Source organism: Psammomys obesus, unplaced genomic scaffold (assembly GCF_907164565.1).
Source record: "Psammomys obesus unplaced genomic scaffold, mPsaObe1.curated_primary_1811, whole genome shotgun sequence".
Classification (NCBI taxonomy): Eukaryota; Metazoa; Chordata; class Mammalia; order Rodentia; family Muridae; genus Psammomys; species Psammomys obesus.
In genome coordinates this window covers 13020575-13043044 of record NW_026588752.1, presented here as the reverse complement: position 1 = coordinate 13043044, position 22470 = coordinate 13020575, and the positions used below count along the sequence as shown (strand labels likewise).

Genomic DNA, 22470 nt, shown 5'->3' with positions numbered 1-22470 from the left:
AGACAATAAGAAGAGGCCGAAAGCTGTTAGGAGTGGCTGTGTTGCCAGAACTTGCCTCGTCATCTGTCTCTAGACAGACCATTTGTTTAGGGGGCCTGTCCTCCATCACACTTGCCACTCTAAAGGGACTCGAAGGACCTGCATGGCCCCTGAAGGGACCAGTATATGATACCTATCTTGAATAGAGAGGTTTCACAGGTTTACATGAGAAGCAAAGTATGTCAGAAACTCCAGAGCAGAGCCTGTATGGCAGGGCACACTTGTAGAGACAGCAGAGTGGGTGGGGAGTGGGGGGAAGAAGGTAGGAAGGAAGGAAAGAAGGAAGGAAGGAAGGAACTTTAGAAGAAAAAAGGGAAGAGAAGGAAAAAGGCTGAGGAGGAAAAGGAAAAATAAAAAGGAGCTGACTAACGATTCCGTTCACAGGTGAGCACTTTAAAATCCCTGGTCTTGGGCAGGTGAGATGGTACAGTGGGTGAAGGCGCTTGCTGACAAGCCTGCCAACCTGGGTTCCATCCCGGGACCCAGAGTGGAAGGAGAGAATCAGCCCCCTCAGGTTGTTCTCTGACATATGCTGGGCTGCGGTGGACACTCCCCTTCCCAAATGACTAAGTCTGACTCAAAACAGCAGCTTTCCGCCCAGAGATGTGCTGTCCTCACTGAGGAGAACTGGGCTAGGTAGGGAGTTGCTCAAAGGAGAAAGATGATGGTGGAGACAGGGAATTCACGTGCTCTTGAGATTTCCCACAAGTCCTGTCCTAGTGAAATTTGGGCAGGTCTCTATGGCACACAGACGAGGGATCCAGTGCCATGAGCACTGTGGAGAATTAGCCACCCCTCCTGGTCTCTGAGCTCTTTCCCTTAATGCTGACGTGTAGCAGACTCCCCTTGCCCATTAACACATCTCCTCTTTCAACCAAGAGAGCAGGACTAAGGCTCTGTAGCGGAGACCTAAATGGCGTTTGCAGGGAAGCTCTTGCCTTTGTCTCTTCTTAAGTTTTATGGTTAGTTTTTGGTTTGCAAATCAGTCTGCTGCCCTGTGAGGCAGTGATGGGGAATTCCTTTTCTAAATTATTTCCCCAAGTTTTTTTTTTTTAATGTATTTGTTTTTAGGTTAGTAAGTAAATAATGGCACAGGTGACACCTGGGTGTGACAGAGAATAAAAAGTCATCGCAAGTGGGCATAAATATCCAAAGTTGGAAACCAGTGTCCTGCGGCACTGAGCACCTGGCTCGCCATGGTGGGTGTGCTGTGATTCGTCTAGAATAAAGCCAGGCATTTCTGATTGATATCAATGTGTTCTCTATCTGTCATCTAGCTATCTCTTAGTGTGTGGGGGTGTGCATCTGTTTTAGGATGTGCATGGATAGGTACGTGTGTGTGCGTGCACACAGGACAAAGACCAACGTATCTTTCCCTGTCTCTCTCCACCTAATGTTATGAGACAGAGTCTCTTGCCTAAGCTACAGCAAGCCTTGGAGGCCTGCCAGTCTCTGCCTCCTTAGCGCTAGGAGTATAGGCATGTCTGCCACATCCAGAGTTTTATGTGGGTACTGGGGATGTGAACTCGGGTCCCCATGCTTATGAAGAATGCACTTACCACCTAAGCCTCCTCCCAGCACCCCCCACCATGTACTTCTCAAGACAATTTCAAACCTGTATGTCTTTTTATTTTTATTTATTTGTTTTGGCATTTTTAAATATAAAGTAATGGGTTTCAGTATGGCATTTCCATACATACTTTGTTCTTATATGCCCCCAACTATGCTATGCTCTCCACTCCCCATCATTCATCACTTTCCCCATTCAGCCCCCCTTCTGGATTTATATCATATCTGTTCTATTACACACACACACACACACACACACATACTCACACACTTTGTATTTCTTCCTTCTCATGGTCAATCTTGACTTTGACACCGACTTAGGGGCATGGAAGAACCTTCTCTGAGAAGCAACATAAGAGCCACAGTTTCTACTTACAACACACATATACTCTTACATAAGAACAGGATTCCCACAGGACAGAAAACATGGCAGTTGTCAGAGTCCAGCTCATTCCACCTAACATAAGTGTTTCTATCCATTTTCCTGCAAATGTCACAATTTCATTTTTCTTTACAACTAAATAAAATCATTTTGTGAGCCAGGCAGTGGTGATGCACACCTTTAATCCCAGCACTCAGGGAGGCAGAGGTAGGTGGATCTCTATGAGTTCAAGGCCAGCCTGGTCTACAGGTTGAGTTTCAGGTCAGCCAAGGCTACACAGTGAAAACCTATCTCAAAAAAAACCTAAATAAATAAACATATGCTTTCTGTACAGGTGCCACATTTTCTTTATCTATTCATTGTTAAGGGAATTCATGTTAATCTAGGCTGATCCCATTTCTTAGCTATTGTGAATAGCATTTTTTTCAAGGTTTTACTATCTATCAGCCCTGTATGGCCTGAAATGTACTATGTGGACCAGGCTGAGACCACCTGCCTCTGCTTCTCAAATGCTGGGGTAAAAAGATGCACCACCACACCAGGCAGAATAACATTCTTTTTATGATTTATTTGTTTTTATTTTATGTGCATTGGTATTTTGCCTGCATGTCTGTCTATGGTGGAGTGTCAGACCCCCTGGAACTGGAGCTACAGGAAGTTGTGAGCTGCCATATGGGTGCTGGGAATTGAACCCAGATCCTCTAGAAGAGCAGCGGTGCTCTTAAGGGCTGAACCATCTCTCCTTGACTCTCATGTTGTTTTTATCTTTGTGGTTTTGGGAATTAAACTCGGGAACTCATGCATGCTAGGCAAGTACCCTGCCAATGGACCACAGGCCCTCACATGACCCTGAGCTGTGTCTCGCCCATATGTGTAATCCCTGGGTCATTCAAAGACAGAATGTGTTCTCACAGAACCGTCGGTGACAGGTTACTTCTCAGAGAGAGCTATTCTGTGCCTTTATTTAGTGTCAACAACAATGTCCAACTTCCACAACTGTCCTAGGACAGAAAAGAGTCACACCTGGCCCCCAACAGACATGTTTCCAGGGAAAGTATAGAGGAGTCCTCTGTGGCGCTTGTGCTGCACGGGAAATCCTTTACCAGGAACGTCTGCAGGTACTTACTGAGTATCTGTTTCATACCAAGCATCATTGTGGGATAGGAAAAAAGCAGAGTTCAAGAATGCAGAGGCTCAGCCACAGTGCTATAGGCAAATGGAATAGCATTGGAAGAAATCCCTCTCTGGATGCCTCAGTTTCTGCAGAAAAGTAGGAAACGAGGTTGACAGCAGGGGGGAAGGAGAGCAGATTGTAGAGTTTGGGAGGTAAAACATAAAATACACACGAGAGGGAGAAAAAAGAGCCAAATGTAGCGGTGCATGTCCCAATCATGCACATGAGAGGTGGAGGCAGGAGGATTGCCACAAGTTCTAGTCTGGCCTGGTTTACATATGAGAGCATATCTCAAAAAAAAAGATTGATAGACAGATAAAGATGTATACATAGATAGATACATAGATAAATAATAGAGATAGATGGATGGATAGATAGATAGATAGATAGATAGATAGATAGATAGATAGATAGATAAAATAAATACAAAGACAGAGATAATGCAGGACAGTGAGTGAACAGCTGAAAGGAATGAAGGAAGACAGAAGGATTGCAGGAAGCAGTAAGGCACCCTGGAGATCCATGGTTGGGTTTTCAGTGACACCTGTAAGCATGGTGATGGTGTTTCTACATCATTATTCAGCCGCACAGATGCAAAAGTGGAAGAGCTGATAACTTGGATTTAATTAGTACTATGATTTCACCAAGCAAGCATGAGGAAGTAAAAGCAGATCTTCAAGTACACCCCCAAAGAATGAGCCTAGGGGTTAGTCAGGATATGTACCCAGTTTGTAAGCCAAAGGGTTGTATGTATGAAACTGACGTAAGGTAGGACCATAATTATAGGTGAAAAGGTCCAAAACTGAGATGTGAAAAGAGGTCAGGGAACCAAGGGGCCAGATGCTTGTCTAATGAAATCAATAAGAATTAGTTCAGGATCAGAGACAGAGGCAGTACACCTCACAGAACTCAGGTGAGTAGCCCAAAGTCAGCCATGGTCCAGAGGCCGTATACAAAGGCAGAGAGAAGAGTGCCCTGTGAGAAGAAATAGCTCGAATTGTAGCAAGATAGGAAAGTGGCTATTAAAATCTGAAGACATGGCAGGCTTTCCTAAAGGCAGATTTGAACTCCAGGAACCCAGCGGAATATTTCAGAACTTTAAAAAGGTAGAAAGGGAACAGGAAAGAAGCAAACCCAGGATGTGACACCGGTCTTCAGGGTGCCTTCATGAGTAGAAATGAGGAGCATAATGAGCTCGGTCCTTCTGGACTCCAGCCTGATGGTTCTAAGGAGCATGGAAATGCAGTGAGGCAGGAGTATGGGGTTCCTTGGGTCATGGTGGCAGGAGGTCAGGATGCGTTAGGGGATGCTGTCTTACTCAGAAAAACTGGACCATCCACAAGATGTGTAGGACTCGTAAGTCCAAATGCAATGGCTGGGGTGCTCCACCTGTAATAGGGTGAGTCTCTTGATCTCTCTCTCTGAAGGACAGGAGGTCTAGAGAAATGGACTTAAGGACAAAAAGTCTGTTCATCATCATTTCTAGCCCTGAAGACTTTCCCCCGTGAGCCAGCCTCAGCGTAGAGCCCCAACCCAAAGGTCTTGCACCACGATCACATTCGATACACGTCCTCCTGGATGGTGACTGCCTCTAGCTTCTGACACACTGCCTGGCCTGTGATATCTCATATGAGGGGCTGGAGAGATGGCTCAGCGATCAAGGGCTCACACAATGGCTCACAACCATCTATAACTCTAGTCCCACGAGATCCAATGCCCTCCTCTGGTGTGCAGGCAGAAAAAAAAAAACACCCATATACATAAAGGACATGAAAAAAACAAGTCTAAAAAATAGTTTGTATGAACTCCTTCAAAAGAAACATGTATTAGTTGAGTTATCCAAGTACCCGACTCTATAGAGAGCTTTTTACATGTTTCCTCCTCTGGTCACATCAACCCAGTGAGGTGGGAAAAATTACAGTCTTAATTCAAAACTGAAGAACCTAAAGTTAACAGACCGACAGAAACCTAGCCAAGGTCACACAGCAAGGGCACTTGAAGTTGGTATCTGTCCATTCTACAACTGACCATTGTAATCATGACATGGTGGTTATCAGCGACCACACTGAGAGTGACAGCTTCTTCCTTGGACACATATAAGAAATCTCTGGAACACAGAGAGATAGCTCAGCAGTTAAGAGCTCTTGCAAAGGACCCAGGTTTGGTTGCTAGCACTGACGTGGTGGCTCACAACCATCTAAAACTCCAGTTCCTCCAGCCTCTGTGGGTACCATGCATTAGGTACACTAACACACATTTTTTAAAAAATATTTTTTTAAAGAATCTCTGGTTCCTGTTCCCAGATATCGCCACCCTCTTCTCTTAGATCTCACACCTAACCACCCATTTTGTTTTGTGTTTTGCAAGACCCCCCTGCAGCCTCCCATCCCTGTGGTTTCAGAAGTCTTTATTTTTTTCTTCTGCCATAGATGTGAAAAGCTGGCTTGTGATGTTTGGATTTCAGCTCAGCAACATCATTCCTGGATTCCCAAGAGCCAAAATGTATTTTGTGCCTCCCCCCTATGAATTGTCAGAAAGTCAAGCAAGTGAGAATGGACAGGTAAGTGGCAGAGTCAGGGGGAGGGCACTTGACAAGAACTCACAAGAGTTCCTTTTCATAGATAGTGCCACACAGGAGGCACTTGGGAAAAGACCACTGAGGCTGGGTATAAAAGCTGTGCAGGAACAGAGACTTACTTCCCCGGCAGAGAGAATGCCATTGCCATCCTTGCCATCCTTGCCCATATTTCTTCCCAACCTCAATAATTACCTTAATTGTGGTATCATTATCTATTCAGTATCTACCCTCTGGTCACTCCTTGATTAACAATAGCCCTGAGAAATCCAGTGGCAACCTGCCATCGGCACTGCTGTAAGATCATAACCCTTTCAGCTTTTATGGGATGTAATAAAACTGTGGTTTGCAGTTTCTGTCCCATTAAAGAACATTTTTATGCCCTACATAAAACCTCATGGCGTTATGGCCCAAATGCATACAGATTGAGTTTTTTAGAACATAATGTGTGCCTGGGTCTTCCTCTGACAACCAAAAGGTGGTCAGTTTCAATTTGGGTGCAGCTGAGACCTCAGCCACGAGCAGCTGAGCAGCTGGAGAACTGCGTTGAGCTGGCCAGACACCCCACCCCCATGATACAGTACTGGGGCTCTGCTCTGTGGAAGTCTAGAAGGTCTCAGCTGCTCTGAATAGTCAGCCAGATTGTGTGACTATAGAGAGACAAGGAGGAGCTTCTGGGTAATTGAGAATGGCATTCTACCCATCCTGCCCCTCAGGGACCACTCAGTGGATGAATAGCCATCATTTCTCTCATTTATCTAAGTGCCGTTACCTCCCAAACACAGCCTCTTCCATTATCCCAGCCTGTCCCCCAACCACCAATTGAGACAAGTTGTCATTTGTGAGTGGAGAACTCAAGGCCAAGGAGATAATGGTGATTTCATTCCTCTGCAGAACCAGGGCCGAGATCCAACAAAGCACAGGGCTCAAAGTGGGGAGGAGGGGATAGTCATTCCCTTGGGCCCTCGCAGCCTGGGTCTCTTAGCCTAGAGCTCTCAAATATGACTATGCACACAAATCACCTAGAGTACCTGGCTAGGATGCCGCCTCAGCACAGTGACCTGACAGCTGCTTTACTTACAGGGCAGTGAGTCCCACTGATCCCTCCGTGGCTGGCCTCACTGAGTAAAGGCAGTAAATATCCAAGCCCCTGGTTTTGGAGCAGGGCTGGTTACAACATTGGGACTGCCAGCTGCTCAGACACCTGGGCCCACGTCAGGACATCCCTGGCACCACCCAGGCAGCTGCTGCACCACAAACACAAATTCCCTGGCTCACACAGTTGAGGGAATGCAGACTCAGACAAGATGGAGACCCCCTTTCGGCATCTTTCAGTGAGTGGCGTGCTGACAAGATTGGCAGAGCATCCCGTTAGGGGACTGGGAACCAGCCACATGGGGCTGTATCGGTGTGTACCGGCACAGCATAGTAAACCCTAAAGGGGAGCACCCAGATCTCTCTCTCTAGTTTCTGTTTCAGAGACTGTCTACACTGCCTTCTGACCTTTTCCTTTTGCCTTGTGCCTACAGCTCATCACAGGAGTCCAGCAGACAACAGAGAGGCATAACCAGGCCTTCCTGGCTCTGGAAGGACAGGTCATCTCTAAAAAGCTCCATGCCAGCATCCGAGAGAAAGCAGGCCACTGGTTTGCTACCACCACGCCGATCATCGGCAAAGGCATCATGTTTGCCATCAAAGAAGGGCGGGTGACCACAGGTGTGTCCAGCATCGCCAGTGAGGACAGCCGCAAGGTGGCATCTGTGTTGAACAACGCCTACTATTTGGACAAGATGCACTACAGCATTGAGGGCAAGGACACGCACTACTTCGTGAAGATCGGCGCGGCGGATGGTGACCTGGTCACCCTGGGAACCACCATCGGGCGCAAGGTGCTGGAGAGTGGGGTGAATGTGACCGTGTCACAGCCCACGCTGCTGGTGAATGGCAGGACTCGAAGGTTCACCAACATTGAGTTCCAGTACTCCACGCTGCTGCTCAGCATCCGCTATGGCCTCACCCCTGACACGCTGGACGAAGAGAAGGCCCGAGTCCTGGACCAAGCGAGACAGAGGGCCCTGGGCACTGCCTGGGCCAAGGAGCAGCAGAAAGCCAGGGACGGGAGAGAGGGCAGCCGCCTGTGGACGGAGGGTGAGAAGCAGCAGCTCCTGAGCACGGGACGGGTACAAGGTTACGAGGGCTATTACGTGCTTCCGGTGGAACAGTACCCGGAGCTGGCAGACAGTAGCAGCAACATCCAGTTCTTAAGACAGAATGAGATGGGAAAGAGGTAACAAAATAACCTGCTGCCACCTCTTCTCTGGGTGGCTCAGCAGGAGCAACTGTGACCTCCTCTCCTAAGGAGATGAAGACCTAACAGGGGCACTGAGGCCAGGCTGCTTTAGGATCCCAAGTGGCAAGAAAGCTCACATTTTTTGAGTTCAAATGCTACTGTCCAAGCGCAAAGTCCCTCATCCTGAAGTAGACTAGAGCTCGGCCACAAATTCTGAGGAAAACGAAAACAAAAAGGATGAATGAATGAATGAACAAACACACAAAATGTTTCAAGTTCCCCTAAAAATATGACCCACTTGTTCTGGGTCTAGCCGCAGAAAAGAGACGCAGAATAGCCAAAAGGAAAGGAGCAGAAAACAAACAAACAAACAAAAACAAAGGCAAACAAAAAGACGAACACACCGAGACCGTACAAACGAAGAAATGAAGACGAGAAGGCCTCACATCTAATACCTCACTCATTCACCACGTGAGCAACGCAGAGACATTCACGAGGGCCGGCGTCACCAGACCAGCTGAGGGCGACTCAGACTGTTGGACAAACACTTCCCGACGTTTTCGTTTAAGCAAATACAGGTGCATTTAAAAAACATGACTTTGGGGGTGATTTGTGTGTAGCGCCTGGGGAGGGGGGGGCACAAAAGTGGAGGAGCGAGCACTGGAAATACTTTTTAAAGAAAAAGAAAAACACAAGAAAAAAATTAATATCAGAAGTCAAAGCGAAAACAATACCGTCCAGCACTTAACTCTCAGGTCACTACTTAGTCGGGCCTGAGCTAATTTATTTGAGCGCAGAGTGTAAAATTTAATTCAAAACGGTGGCTATACTCACTACACATAAATCTCATAATCTTTTTGTCTTTGGAGATTCCATTGTGGACAGTAATACGCAGTTACAGGGTGTAGTCTGTTTAGATTCCGTAGTTCGTGGGTATCAGTGGCGGTAGAGGTTCGACATTTGTGACTCTGTTGCTAACGGTACCACTTCCGATCGCCCTGTACATACATACGCCGCAAGGCACGATCACTGTTTCAGACTTAAAATTATTAGTGTGTTTGTTTGGTCCAGAAACTGAGACAATCACATGACAGTCACCACGAGGAGAGAAAATAAAAAATAAATAAAAACAAAAAAAGTTTAAAAAATTAAAAAAAAAAAACTCACAAAAAAAAAAGTCTAAGAACTTTGGTACAGGAACTTTTTTGTAATATACATGTATGAATTGTTCATCGAGTTTTTATATTAATTTTAATTTGCTGCTAAGCAAAGACTAGGGACAGGCAAAGATAATTTATGGCAAAGTGTTTAAATTGTTTATACATAAATAAAGTCTCTAAAACTCCTGTGGACACTGGTCTTCTGTGGAAATGCTTTATAATGCAATTGCAGCGGTTCTCAACGTGTGGGCCACGACCCTCAGAGGGGGGTTACGTGTTAGATAACCTGCATATCAGATATTTACATGACAGTTCAGAACAGCAGCAAAATTATGGTTTATGAAGTAACAACAAAAATAATTTTATGGGGGGCTGGAGAGATGGCTCAGTGGTTAAGAGCATTGTCTGCTCTTCCAAAGGACCAGGGTTCAATTCCCAGCACCCACATGGCAGCTTACAACTGTCTGTAATGCCCATCCCAAAGGATCTGATACCTTCACGCTAATGTACATAAAATAAAGATAAGTTATAAAAAAATTAAAAAAAAATTTATGGTTGGGGATGGTCACCACAGCATGAGGAGCTATATTAAAGGGTTGCAGCCTTGGGAAAGTTTAAAACTGCTACAACAGAGGCCGGAGGAACAAGAGCTGCTGGGATGGGTGCACAGAGCCGGAAGTGGTCAGGGTCAAGGATCCCTGGTCCCAAAAGCTTGGAACCAGGAAAGCTAGAGGTTTAGGATTTTTTTCCAATTTTAGAACAAGAGCACATATATAGTTAGAGATCCAAGCGTGCAATTCACTTATGGTTCATAAACATGATACACAGAACCTGGAGGTCATCGATATACAGTGGGACGGAGTCTCTCTATAAAGTTCCTGAGGGAACTCACTGTGGAGACCAAGTTCAAACTTGCAGAAACGGCCTACCTTTTCTCCCAAGTGTTGGGATTAAGGAAATGTGCCTCCACACCTGGCAACGTGGTGCTTTTAATAATTTTAAGCCTATAACAATTTCATCGTTTGGTATTTTCTAGTTGCCTTGTGTCTGTGTTCACAAACTTAAGGTTTGAGGGGTTTTTTTGGGGGGTTTTGTTTTATTTGTTTGTTTAGGGATATTCAGCCTGTCCTTAGACCATCTTGAAAAAGTAAAACAAACAAACGTTTTGCTTTATTTTGGTTTGGGGTTTTGTTTGGGAAGAAGGGCTCCTTTTGTTTGGGTTTTGCTTGAGGGGGAGGGAACATGGAGACAGGGCCCCATGTACTCCGAGCTCTCCTCAGACATGCTATGTAGTTGAAGTTGACTTTGAACATCTCACCCTCGCTACCTCCACCACGCAAGTTCTGAGATGACAGGTGTGTACCCCCACACCCAGCCCTGGAGCATCTTTGATAGTGTACCCCCAAATACTTTAGTCTGAGACCTCACTCTAGGAGGCAGGAGAACCTGGCCTTGTTGAGGGGCTGTGAGGACCCTCAGCCCTCCTGGGATGGGTGGACCTCTCTCTCTGCCACCACGTTCTAATTTTGGAACTCAGTAGCAGAAAATCCAGGGTGATCATGCTCACCCCTTTTGGAAGCTTGCACAATGTTTGTGATCACAGATTCTTCTTTCCCACTAGATAAACTTACTTCCACACTTAAACACCTTGTGAAAATCAGGTAACAAAAGCCCTTTTGGGTTTTAATCTATTTTTGTTTTATACTACTTCTACAGGTAAAATATCATCAACAGCCGGTAAGCATCTGTGCTTTCTGCTCTCAGTGGCTTGCTGCTCTCAGTGCTGAGGGCTCTGCAATGCAGCATTTCCATGGAACAGCATTTTATTGAGAACTCACCAGAGAGGCCAGGCCTGGGGTGCAAAGAGAAGCAGGCACAAACAGGAGCCCACACCTCATGAAACTTTCAGGCAGATGAATGGGGAGAGGGTAGACCAAGAATGACTGTGGAAATGAAAGCAGCAAGGGGGTTTTGGTGTCAAGAAAGGGATATAAAGTGACAGAGCAGGCTCTGAAAGTTCAGAGGGACTTAGCCAGGTGAACAGAAGGGAACCCACTCCCAAGGCAAAGACCAGAGGACACAGAGGAACTGTGGCAGAGAGAGCAAAGTCAGGTCAAGTGCAGGCCAGGTGGGTGGTGAAGCCGGAGCACAGAAGAGCTGGTTGGGTTCAGAAGATGCACATGTTAAAGCCTGGATTCTTTTAAACATTGGTAGCAACAGGAAGCCGTTCATTTCAATGTCACAAGTGAATCCTGTGGATGTGGTTTGCAGAACAGGTAGAGGCAGCTGATATAGTCTCATAAGTGAGGTGAGGAGGAGGCTGAGGGGACCATCAGCCTCGGCACTTCAGAGGAGAGTATGGAGGTAGGTTGAGAGAGAGGGAGCACGAAGCTGCTCTCCTGTGTCACTCAGGTTGCAGGCGGGGAATGCTAACAGACAGCTCCCATCTGGTGTGTGGAGGAATCAGACTGTGTCCTTAACATCTCCTGGAAATCTGAGGCCTGTCACCCTCAGACCCTCCTGAGATCTCCAACCCGATGCCTTCCAGTCAGTTTTCAAGTGGCCTCCACAAACAGGGAGGCAGCGCTTTAGCCTCACTTAAACCAGGCCTCAGGAGTCACCGGCAGAGCAAGCCATGATTAATAAGGAAAAGGAACACGGAGCATCCCTCTCAGATTCAGATGTACTGGGATGGGGCTGTCTTCCTTGGAAGGAGGGGCTAGAGATAGCTCTTTCTGTGGGCTTTGGAACTTGAAGACACGATCACAGAACAGCCTCAGATGCTGGTGGTGGAAGCTTCGGTGAAATGAGCTACCGTGAAGTCTCACCGGGTAGATACACCTGGGAAAGCCTTACAGGGAATTGGCCCCAGACCATGGGCCAGGGGCCACTAATTCAGTCCAGGACTTCTGTGCCCCTGCAGCCTCTTGAATACTTCCGAGATCCACATGACAGAAGAATTTCACAAAGCAGAAGAACATCTCCTCATTGAGGTCCATCCACCATCTTTGAAATAACCTTCAGGTTTCTGTTGTATCCCAGCAAATCCATCCACTCTGAACAGCACAGAGATGCATCTATAGGAAAGGGAAACAGCTGTGGCTGAAAAGTCCCTCTCCTCTCCTCAAGCCAGGATGATGACTGGTGGAGGGTTCTGGAAAGGCTGAGCAGCCTAATGGTCCTTTAAAGGCATGCCTGAGAACCAGTTCTCACTCAGCTACCCACGAAATGTGGACATGGGGCTGGGGATGTGGCTCAGGGGTGTAGCACCTGCCTAACCAACTAACCAACCTATGCAAGAGCTGGGTTCCACCCCCAGCTTTGCAAAAAGAAAAAAAAAAAAGACTGTGCAAAGTGGCCAGGATGGTACACACCTTTCCTCCTAGCATTCCAGAAGCAGAGTCGGGGAAATTTGTTTGAGTTCGAGGCAAGCCTGGACTATGTAGCAAGTTCCGGGCCAGCCAGGGCTACATGGTGAAACTATATCTTTAAAGAAAAAAGAAACTAAATGTGAGGGAGAATATTTTAAACTAGAAAAAGTTACATGTATCAATTAGATTTAAAAAAAAAAAAATTAGCTACTTAGAGGATTCAATACAAAATAACACCCCCTCAGAACGCCCATTTCACTTAGGCAGTTTGCACTGTGCCTCAAGGCACGGGTGATGATTAGATGACACGAGGTAAGGGGTTAATATTACGTGATTTCATCATACTTGTTCCCAGCATAGGCTTGGGTTTTTTGTTTGTTTGTTTGTTTTGTTTTGTTTTTTGTTTGTTTGTTTTTTTTAACAGTGTCATTGTGAATGGGGGAGGGGCTTCTCATGCAGCAGCTAGTCAGGATTAGGGGATTGGGTCCTCACCGCCACACACAATGCTGTCACCCTGTCAAGAGTGCCTCTCCCTCCTCCTCCCACCCTCCCAGGCCCAGAGAGCTCCAGCAAGCGCTTTCAGCAGCCGACCCTTGTTCGAGGCCTTAAGGGATTGTCAGAAAGAGTGACATTTAGAAGGTCGAGGGTCTCAGCAACATGAAGTCTGGCTGTCTAGGTGGTAGACATCAGTTCAAGCATTTATCCACTTATCGACATTCCCAGTCACCGGGCACGGCCCGTCCCTGGCACTGTCAGAAGTAGGCAATGCAAAGATGACTAAAACCTGCCCGAAAGCCTCTCCGTCGGGTGTGAGACGAACTCACAAGACAAGCGGGACACGGCGGGTTCGGAGCCAGTGGGGAAGTCGACAAACCAGAGCAAGAAGCAGGGAGAAGACCCGAGAAGATGTCTCCGTGAACATCTGAGAAGGACACAAGCAGGCAAGAAGGCCGGGGAATGCGCTAGAACAAGTCAGAGTCCATATACAAATAGACCGCCTGCTCCCTGTGACATCACCTGGGGAATGAGGGATATGTGTCTCAGGGATGGAGGCTTGCGGAGCAGGCACAAAGGCCGTGCGGTTCACCCCAGCACAAAGGAAGGAGATGGAGGAATCACCTGGGAGCCTTCAACAGAAGCCCCAGACCGGCAATCAGGACCTCTCCTAAATTATGAGCCAGGTGTTGAGGCCCAGGCAGTCCCTGGACGCGATTTAAGGCGGAAGGGGCGGGGCCTAAGATGAGGCCCTCTCCACCGTGTGGGCAGAAAGAATTCAGGTGCCAGACTCAGACCTAGGAGCTGAGACATCTCTGTTCACCATTGCCAGGTACGTGCTTGCGTGGGGCTGGTATAAATGCGTAGAAATGAGAGAAGAGGGGACTGTCAGAGAAGAGGGAGAAGAGAGCAGAATGGGCTGGGGGGTCTTTTGGGACACCAACCTGGTCAAGGAGTGGGGATCTGTAACTTCTTGGAGTGTCTGCATGGGTTAAACTAAAGCAGGAATCCTGGCAAGGCCTTACTTCAGGTCCTTCACCTCCCCTATGTGAAAGGACACCGCACTTACGGGAGGCGAAGCGAGGAAGCTATTAATAAGGCCTGTTCTGCTCCGACCCGCTCACACCCACGCCCCACGCTGAGTCCTGGGACAGCTAGGTAGTTCCGTTGCACGCCACTGACACCCGACTTCAAAAGCAAAGCCATACAGCCTCCCCCGTGTCTACTACACCTGTTCTCCAAAGCGCCACTTTCCCAAGCCTTGGTCTCCTCCCTTTGGCCACGAGGTGGCAGGCTTTCCCAGTAAATCTTGCCAGGCTCCGTGTTTGCCTTGAGGGTGGTTCTACCAGGAGCCTGATTGCTTAGCAGCCCAGGGAACTCGGGCTGACCTCCTCCAAACGTCCTTCACATCCCTAGTGGTGACCTCACTTTTTCTCATTCCTAGAATAAAAATAAAAACATTACTGTAGTCCCAGAGCTTAGAGGTGGTGGATCAACAGACCGGCAGTTCAAGGACAGCCTGGGCTATGTGAAACATTCTCCAAAGAAAGCTTCAGTTGAAATCCCAACCGCACCCCCTCTCCAGCTAGGTCTGAGCACTTTCCTTAACCTCTTCTCCGTGAAGTGGGCATGAGAACCCCCCTCCCAACCCGCAGCGGCTATAAAAAGAAAAAAAAATGTATGCACAAGGAAGCCACTGAATACTGCTTCATAGCAGGCTATTTTCAGCCTTAAACAAAAATGCTCCGTGACCCTCCACCCGCCTTACAGTTTGTGAGACCTTACCGCCAACCTCTCCCCTTTCCCTCCTCTTCTATCCTTTTGTTCATCTTCCCTCTGAGCCCAAAACCCGGGGGAAGAAAAAGTGATCTCATGCACTCACAGACCCTGTCATTCAGATTAGCTGACCGCTGACCTCATTTGAACCTCCCACACACTGGGAGGCAGACGAGGAAACAGACCTAGAAAGGCCACGTATCAGATCAAACCCCACAGCTGAGCCGTCCACCCCCACCCCCATCTCCACCCCCCATGGCTGAACATGTCTTCTCCTGCTGTAGGTAACCATCTCTGACCCTGGGGTGGGTCACTCCCTCCACAAGCCCTTATCTTGCTCTCATCTCTACCCAAATCGTGCAGTTTTATTCTGAGGTGAGAGCCCTGAGATCTATCGCTCTACAGTTGACAGGAATGTTGACAGGATGTCTGTGTTGTGAGAGGCCAGCCCCTCCCCCTCTTTCTTTAAGAGAGATGATGGAGAAGAAACAGGCTTGATCCTGACCCCAAAGGGCACCACAATATTAACCAAGAAATTGTGGTCATCAGTGACCAGACCTGAATTTAAAGCAACACGGAGAACACACAGCATGGCTGATTTCAGCCACGGTAGTAGATTCAAGGGCCAAAAGGATATCCAAAAGGTGTCATCTTGATTCCAACACCCAGTTCTGCTTCCCTTGGGATGTGGTCTTTCTCCGAGAGAGGTCTCCTCCTGGAAACGATGGTTGCTATAGCCTAAGCCTGGCAGCAACCATGGCAACAGCAGAGAGAGATGCTGCCCCTCCCTTTGTTGCTCAGAAGACCTTTAATTGACCCTAACCCTTCGAGAGGTTAGAGAAAGAATGGAGAGGATCCCAGGAAGATTGCCGCCTAGGTAACAGCGGAAGGGCTGCAGACACACACCTTGTCCATTCTGTCCCTCGTAGGGCCGGACACATTTTGAGTGTTCAGGAAAAGAAGCTGGGTGCTGGGTATGGAGAGAGGGATGACAGATAAAGCAGCCATTCCAGAGTCTAAAAAGAAAAAGCAGGGCGCTGGCTCTGCCTTGCTGGACGTGGAGTGAGAAAAAGAGGGACGAGGGTACAAGCTGCTACACACTGAAGTAGCCCAAAAGGCACCTGGCAAAGCTTCACACCAAAGTTCAACCCACACACGCTTGGTACACCAAGGCCTTTCCTCCCTCTCCTCTGTGAAGGCAGGAAGTCCACACTCAACACTCGCAGGGGACCTTGTCTTCTAGATAGGACCCTGTGGGACAGGAAGTCCTCCATTCTTTTACTCTGGATCTTGCTCTCCTTCCCACTCTTGGGGGACATGCTCTCCTGAAACTGTGGGGAACTGTCAGTGGAGGTTCTGCTCATTGGTACATCCTGTGTTCTAGAGCAATCTCTCAGTTTTTGAGATAGTCACACTTGGGGTCAGGTGACTTTTCATTTGTGAGAGGCTATCATGTGACTTGTAAGAGATTGAACATTTCTAACACACAAATATATGCATATTTGCATATGCATATACATATATACATATGGGAGAGAGAGAGAAGAGAGAGCAGCATCTCTGGCCTCGACCTACTACATTAAGGTAGTACATACTCGTTACCCCTCCCCCCTAGCTGGGGCAGCCCACCTGACACTGCCAAATGTCCCCTTGGATGGTACAACCTTCCCCATTGGAGAACCATTGCCCCCTGCACTCTTTTCCTCCTCTCATTCCTGCAAGCTTCAAACTTCAGAAAAGAGATGCCTGGATCCTCTGACCACATTGGTCAATTTACCCATACTAATTCTGTGTTCTGGAATATCCCCAATTTTTCTCTTCTAAACTGCAACCCTCAGGAGCTTTGTTTGTTTACTTGTTTATATTTGAGACAGAGTCCCACATAATGCATCAGGCTGGTCTAAATCTCACTGTAGCACAAGCTAGCCTTGAACAGATGGCAATCCTCGGGCTGGAGAGGTGCCTCAGCACTTAAGAGCATAATCTGTTCTTTCAGAGGTCCCGAGTTCAATTCCCAGCAACCACACGGTGGCTCATGACCATCCATATTGGGATCTGGTGCCTTCTTCTGGCACATAGGTGTACACACAGAATAGAGAACTCATAACATATATAAATCCTAAAAAAGAAAAAAAAAAAAAAAAAGCAAATGGCAATCCTCCTGCCTCAGTCTCCCAAGTACTGGTATTATAAGCAGGGTTCTAGGACCTTCAGTGACTGACTATTCTACAGAGGAAGAAAAAGCTAATGGTGCTTCCTCCAGCTCGTCCTCCACCATCAGCCCACCTGGGGAGAGAGTTGTATGGAAGGGGAAAAGCTGAGTGTTGTGAAGGAAGAATGGCCAGACTCTGTCTATAGCCGGGAACAACCCCATGAGGGTGTTGTGCTGCTAGCTATAGGCAACAGAAATGAGAGGCTGATCAGGGAAGAGGAGCCCAGGGGTTTCCATGCTTCTTTGCCCAGGAGCAGAGGAAGGATTATTGGGATTTGACGTGGCAGGGCAATGTTTCACTTCTTCATCCTGGCATGCCCCATGCCGAGGATTACACGGCCCATAGAGTCCCATGTAAAGATGCATTAATGCTGTTCTAGCAACGTTCTCTGGGCAAGTCCTGGGGATACAGTGTTGGAGCTTGATAATACTTCCAGAGAGGTGAGCTGGTATCTACCAGTCTTTATCTGCTAAGTCTCCATCGGCTGCCTTGAGGAAATGGCAAGCTCAGGAGCACAAGCCCGTCACACCGCTTTCCCTCCTCGACGCACCCTGCTTGCTTGCGTGTGTCTTGGCCCTTGTAGACTGTGAGGTGTCCACCCTGATTCCACTGCTTATGAGAGAAGGGTGGACCGGCAGAAGGCCTGGCCTGCTTAGTGGATCCAGGAAAGTAGTGCAAGCTTCACGGTGCGGGGCGGCATGGGCTGAATGCCCAGTGAGCCCCGGCTTGCACCTGTGTCTATGTGTGTGTACATGCAGGACTCATAGTGTAGGCTACATGGGGAAAGACTACCTCCGTGTGTTTGGGTTACTCATTGCAAGCACTCGGAACAATGTTTAGCACAGGCTTCAGGAGGTATATGCAGACCGCACGTATCCAGATCTGTAGATTTTTCAAAAACCTACTTTATTTAGGGTTCTTAAACGCTTCTACCTCCCTTCTAACCCACTGACCAGAGGTAGGAGAGAAAAAAAGATTATTAAGAAAAGGGGGTTGTGGACCTTGTAGTTCCTTGGGGTGAGTCCACTCTTCCCTATCCGTTGTCCGGATACCAGCAGTCCAATCAAAAAGCCAATACCAAACAGCAGCACAAATCAACAGCAAGGGAAGGTGGACAAAAGAATGCCACCTGCTTGCAGGATTTAGCTTTACCCTGGGCCTGTGTGGTGGTAAGCCTGTGCTTTGTGTACCCTCCAAATATCTGAGCATGAAGATACTGACACCCCCTCTGCCTTGGGCATGGCGATTCACTCATGGGACCCCCTAATTTGGAGGACTGAAGCAGTAGGATCATGACTGTAAGGCCAACCTGAGCTGAACAGTGAGACCTTGTCTCCCACAGAATTAATTAATTTCTGGGCCAGTAAGATGGCTTAGTGGTGAAGATGCCTGTCACCAAGCGTGACAACCTGAATTTGATCCCTGGGACCCACAAGGTAGAAGGCAATAATTGGTTCCCACAAGTTATTCTCCGATCTCCATTCATGTGTCGTGGCATGTACATACATGCACGTGATAGAGTAATTAAAATGTAATTAACAATAACAGCAGCAAAACCAGACAAGCACAAGACACACTGTCACAAACACACCCCACATTTGTTTGATTGGTTGGCAGATTGTTGAGATGAGGGTCTTTCACTATGTTTCTCAAGAAATCCTCCTGCCTCAGCACCCTGAGTGGGTAATACTGCAGACACACACCACTGTAAAAGAACAGTAGACTGGGAAGAATCTTGCTCAACCCTGCCTTTAGGGGAAAAGGTGATGTTGCTGAATCAGAAGCAGCCCCCAGTGTCAGAGCCATATCTCCATCTCTGGTCTCTGATGGTTACCTAAGTTCAACTTCAGAGCACATCGCTACATCCATTCGTTCACTGAAGGGTCACTGGGGAGATGGGTACACACAATCATTGTGTAAGTCACACTCCATGAGGTCTGTCTTTTAACCTCAGGTTCCCTGTGGCTCAACCCAACTTTGTCATGGGTTCTAGAGGGGTGAGTTGGGAGCCCTAAATGGGAGAACTCATTGTCAGCTTTCTGGCAGCTAAGCTCCAAAAATGGAACCCAGCCTGGCTTCCTCATCACCAGAGCATGCTGCACAGATGGCAGCTTCCCCACCACCTGGAGAAAAGGAGTTCCCGAGCTCACCATGGGAGGATTTTGCCGCACAGTCCCCAGGCAGTGGCTGAGTCCATGCCAGGTGGTACCAAGAAGAGATGGGGTCTGCTTCCCACAAGCAATTCCCCGCTGATCTAGACTTTCACATGCTCTACTGAAAGTAACCCTCCCCTGGGGTGGCCTCATTACCTGTTAGCCTGCTGTCTGGAAGTTAGTTTCTCTTGTGAGGTGATAGAGCTGGACATGAGAACTTGAAGAGGAGTCCCTGGACTCTCAAAATAGCGCTGCACAGATCCCTGCTTAGAGTACTCTAGAACTATACCAGGTTCTCAGAGGTACGGTCGCACAGGCTGAAGTCTTCTGTATGCTCACAGTTATATGATACCAGATACTTAGCAGCCTAGGTGTTCATGCCAAAGAGGCCTGAGTCTGCAGTCCCGGTCTGGAGGCTGGATTGAGTTTGGGATATGGGAAGGGCCAGATCTGTACCTAGTATGGGAGAGAGAGAGAGAGAATGTGTTAAGCTGTTCTACTTAGCTTCTAATATCAGACAAGATCAAGTGTGTTCAGGATGGCATGGTAGTGGACCCAACAGGCCATTTCACTGTTGTTATAGTCACTGCTGCCCCTCAAGGAAGCAGGAAGCCCCTGCTTTTCTCCTCCTCCTCCTCCTCCTCCTCCTCCTCCTCCTCCTCCTTTTCTTCTTCTTCTTCTTCTTCTTCTTCTTCTTCTTCTTCTTCTTCTTCTTCTTCTTCTTCTTCTTCTTCTTCTTCTTCAAGATAGGGTTTCTCTGTGTAGCCTTGGCTGCCTTGGACTCAATTTGTAGACCAGGCTGGCCTCAAACTCACAGATATCTGCCTGCCTCTGCCTCCCTGAGTGCTGGGATTCAAGACTTGCACCACCAAGCCCAGCTAAGGAAGCCCTTGCTTTAACAGAGCCTGAAGAGCACCAAATGCCTGTCCATCATGTCCCCGACCCACGTTGCAGGGCAAGCCCTTCTCTGAAGGCCTAATCCTCTATTTCCACACCTATCGGATATGAGGGCTTCCGTATTTGGGACAAATTTGTGAATCCCACGTGGTCATGCAAACTCCGGGAGCCTGCCTGCTCTCAAATCCTTAATCATATGAAAGCATGCACCTTCAGTCTTCAGAGAGGTTTTGGCCAGTGCACTGAATGGTAGAGTAGACCTCGGCCACCTGCAGTTGGGCTCTTTCAGGAACACAAAAGGGTCTGTCTTGGAAGGTGGATGGGAGAGGACCCCCTCCTTCTTAATGTCAGGCCAGGACCTGTGACTGACTTGTAGGCACACCCACACAGAATTAATTTGCTTTGCTTGGGCTCCACCGAACTTCTCCCCTCCCTCCCTTTTCTTTATCAATGCATTTGCCATAAAATATTAAGCTCTGTGAAATATAGTTTGAACTCGGGCCATATGGCACACCAGGAGCATGATCGCTATTCTCTGGGTTCATTGTTTAGAAAGCTGCTCCAGGCTCCAAATCAAAAGTTAATAGATAGGAAGTCAATAGATCACAGTAAGCAATTCAGGGCACATTTTTAGACAACCTGGTAATTATTATTATAGTTCAGCCAGTACTGACGGAGAAGTATTCCATGAAATACTGTAAGAAACTAGACAAGAGTTTAATAAAACATCAAATACAATATCTTTTGTTACTGTTTACTAGCTGTTAACATCTTGGCCACATTTGCTCTGTCCTTCCCTCTGACACAGTCCAGTGGCTACTGGAACATCTGAAGGTACAGTACAGACAGTGTAGCACTCCTAAATGTATCATGGGAGAGCTCCTAAGTACAGGAATTGTTCTCCTGCATCATCACACCACTGTAAATCTACCCCCTGCTCAACACTGACTTGATGATGCCCCACCAAAATGCAGTCTGTATCCCATTTTCTCCAGTAATCTCCAGAATGCTATTTGTAGTGTGTGTGTGTGTGTGTGTGTGTGTGTGTGTGTGTGTGTGTGTGTGTATGTGAAGTATTCCAGGATCCCTAGTGGATCCCATATTGTAATTGGTTTCTTTCTAACCTTTCCATCATTAGAAAGCTCTGGAAAGAAAGATAAAGAGCTCTAAACTTCAAACTCAAAAGCAGAACTCCTTTCAGGCAGGACCCTTGGATTCTGCATGATTCTTACTCCTCACTACAGATGGGCAAATTATTTCTTTGAAGGGCATATGGGCTCCTAATTATTCCAACAGACTAAAGCCATCTGCTTTCTACAAGTAGAAAAACTGCCCAAAAAACAGTGACAATAGGCCCCAGGCCCTGACCAGGGTACAGTCTCCCAACCCCCATAACCACAACCCTGTTCTCAGAAATTAATCTCTGGTAGGACTGACTTGGGCACTGGAAATGTGGAAAGAAGGAAAGAAAAACTGAAAAAAAGAAAGAAAGGAAGGAAGGAAGGAAGGAAGGAAGGAAGGAAGGAAAGAAAGAAAGAAAGAAAGAAAGAAAGAAAGAAAGAAAGAAAGAAAGAAAGAAAGAAAGAAAGAAAGAAAGAAACCTGTCTTCATTGAGGTTTGTGTTCCAAGAGAGGAAGTGTGGAAAGGGACTTTTTTTTTTCTTGAAGATAGAAGGGCTTACAGGCCAAACCTTGGGTGACAGAGGAAGAAGCCACATCTCAGCTCGAGAATTCTCTTCTCGAAGGACACACACTGTACAGAGTGAGGGAAGGAGGCATACAGTTATGATGGGAAGGGTGGCCAGGGCCAGCCCACCCTGACCTGTGACCCATTAGAGTAGCAGTCTGAGCACTGCCGAAAAATCTCATCAAGTCTCTTGGAGGTGCGAGGAACAGCAGCCTGTGCCTAAGAGATCTGGAGAGGTGGCTAAGTGGTTAAGAGTGCTTGCTGCTCTCTCAGGGGACCCAAGCTCAGTTGCCAGTGCACACATACTGGGCAGCTCAAAACCTCTGCAATTCCAGTTCTTCTTCTTGCCTCTGTTGGCCTCTTTAGGCACCTGCATACGTGTGGCATACGTTCACACAAATACCCACACATAAACATAAATAAAAAACTAAAATATATATATTTTTTCTTTGGGGGTGTTTTAGTTTTGTTGGTTTTGTTTGTTTGTTTGTTTGTTTGTTTGTTTGTTTGAAACAGGATTTCCCATGTATCTCTGGCCATCCTGAAACTCCCTTTGTAGACCAAGCTTGCCTTGAACTCACCGAGATCTGACTGCATCCTGAGTTTTAGGAAGGTGTAACGCCACTACCTCCAAGCTTTACAATATATATATATATATATATATATATATATATATATATATATATATAT

At 47.3% G+C, this 22470-nt stretch overlaps 1 protein-coding gene across 2 annotated transcripts in view; it reads left to right on the top strand.

Annotated features, from left to right (window-relative positions):
- Tenm2 (teneurin transmembrane protein 2) overlaps positions 1–9407 on the top strand; it is a 670345-nt gene extending 660938 nt beyond the window's left edge. For both annotated transcript variants that reach the window (XM_055604663.1, XM_055604662.1), the window contains 2 exons: positions 5594–5724; positions 7269–9407. In XM_055604663.1, coding sequence (XP_055460638.1) covers positions 5594–5724; positions 7269–8030 — 893 coding nt within the window. In that variant the 3' untranslated portion in view covers positions 8031–9407. The remainder of the gene's footprint in view (positions 1–5593; positions 5725–7268) is intronic.
- The last annotated feature ends 13063 nt before the right edge of the window (positions 9408–22470 follow it).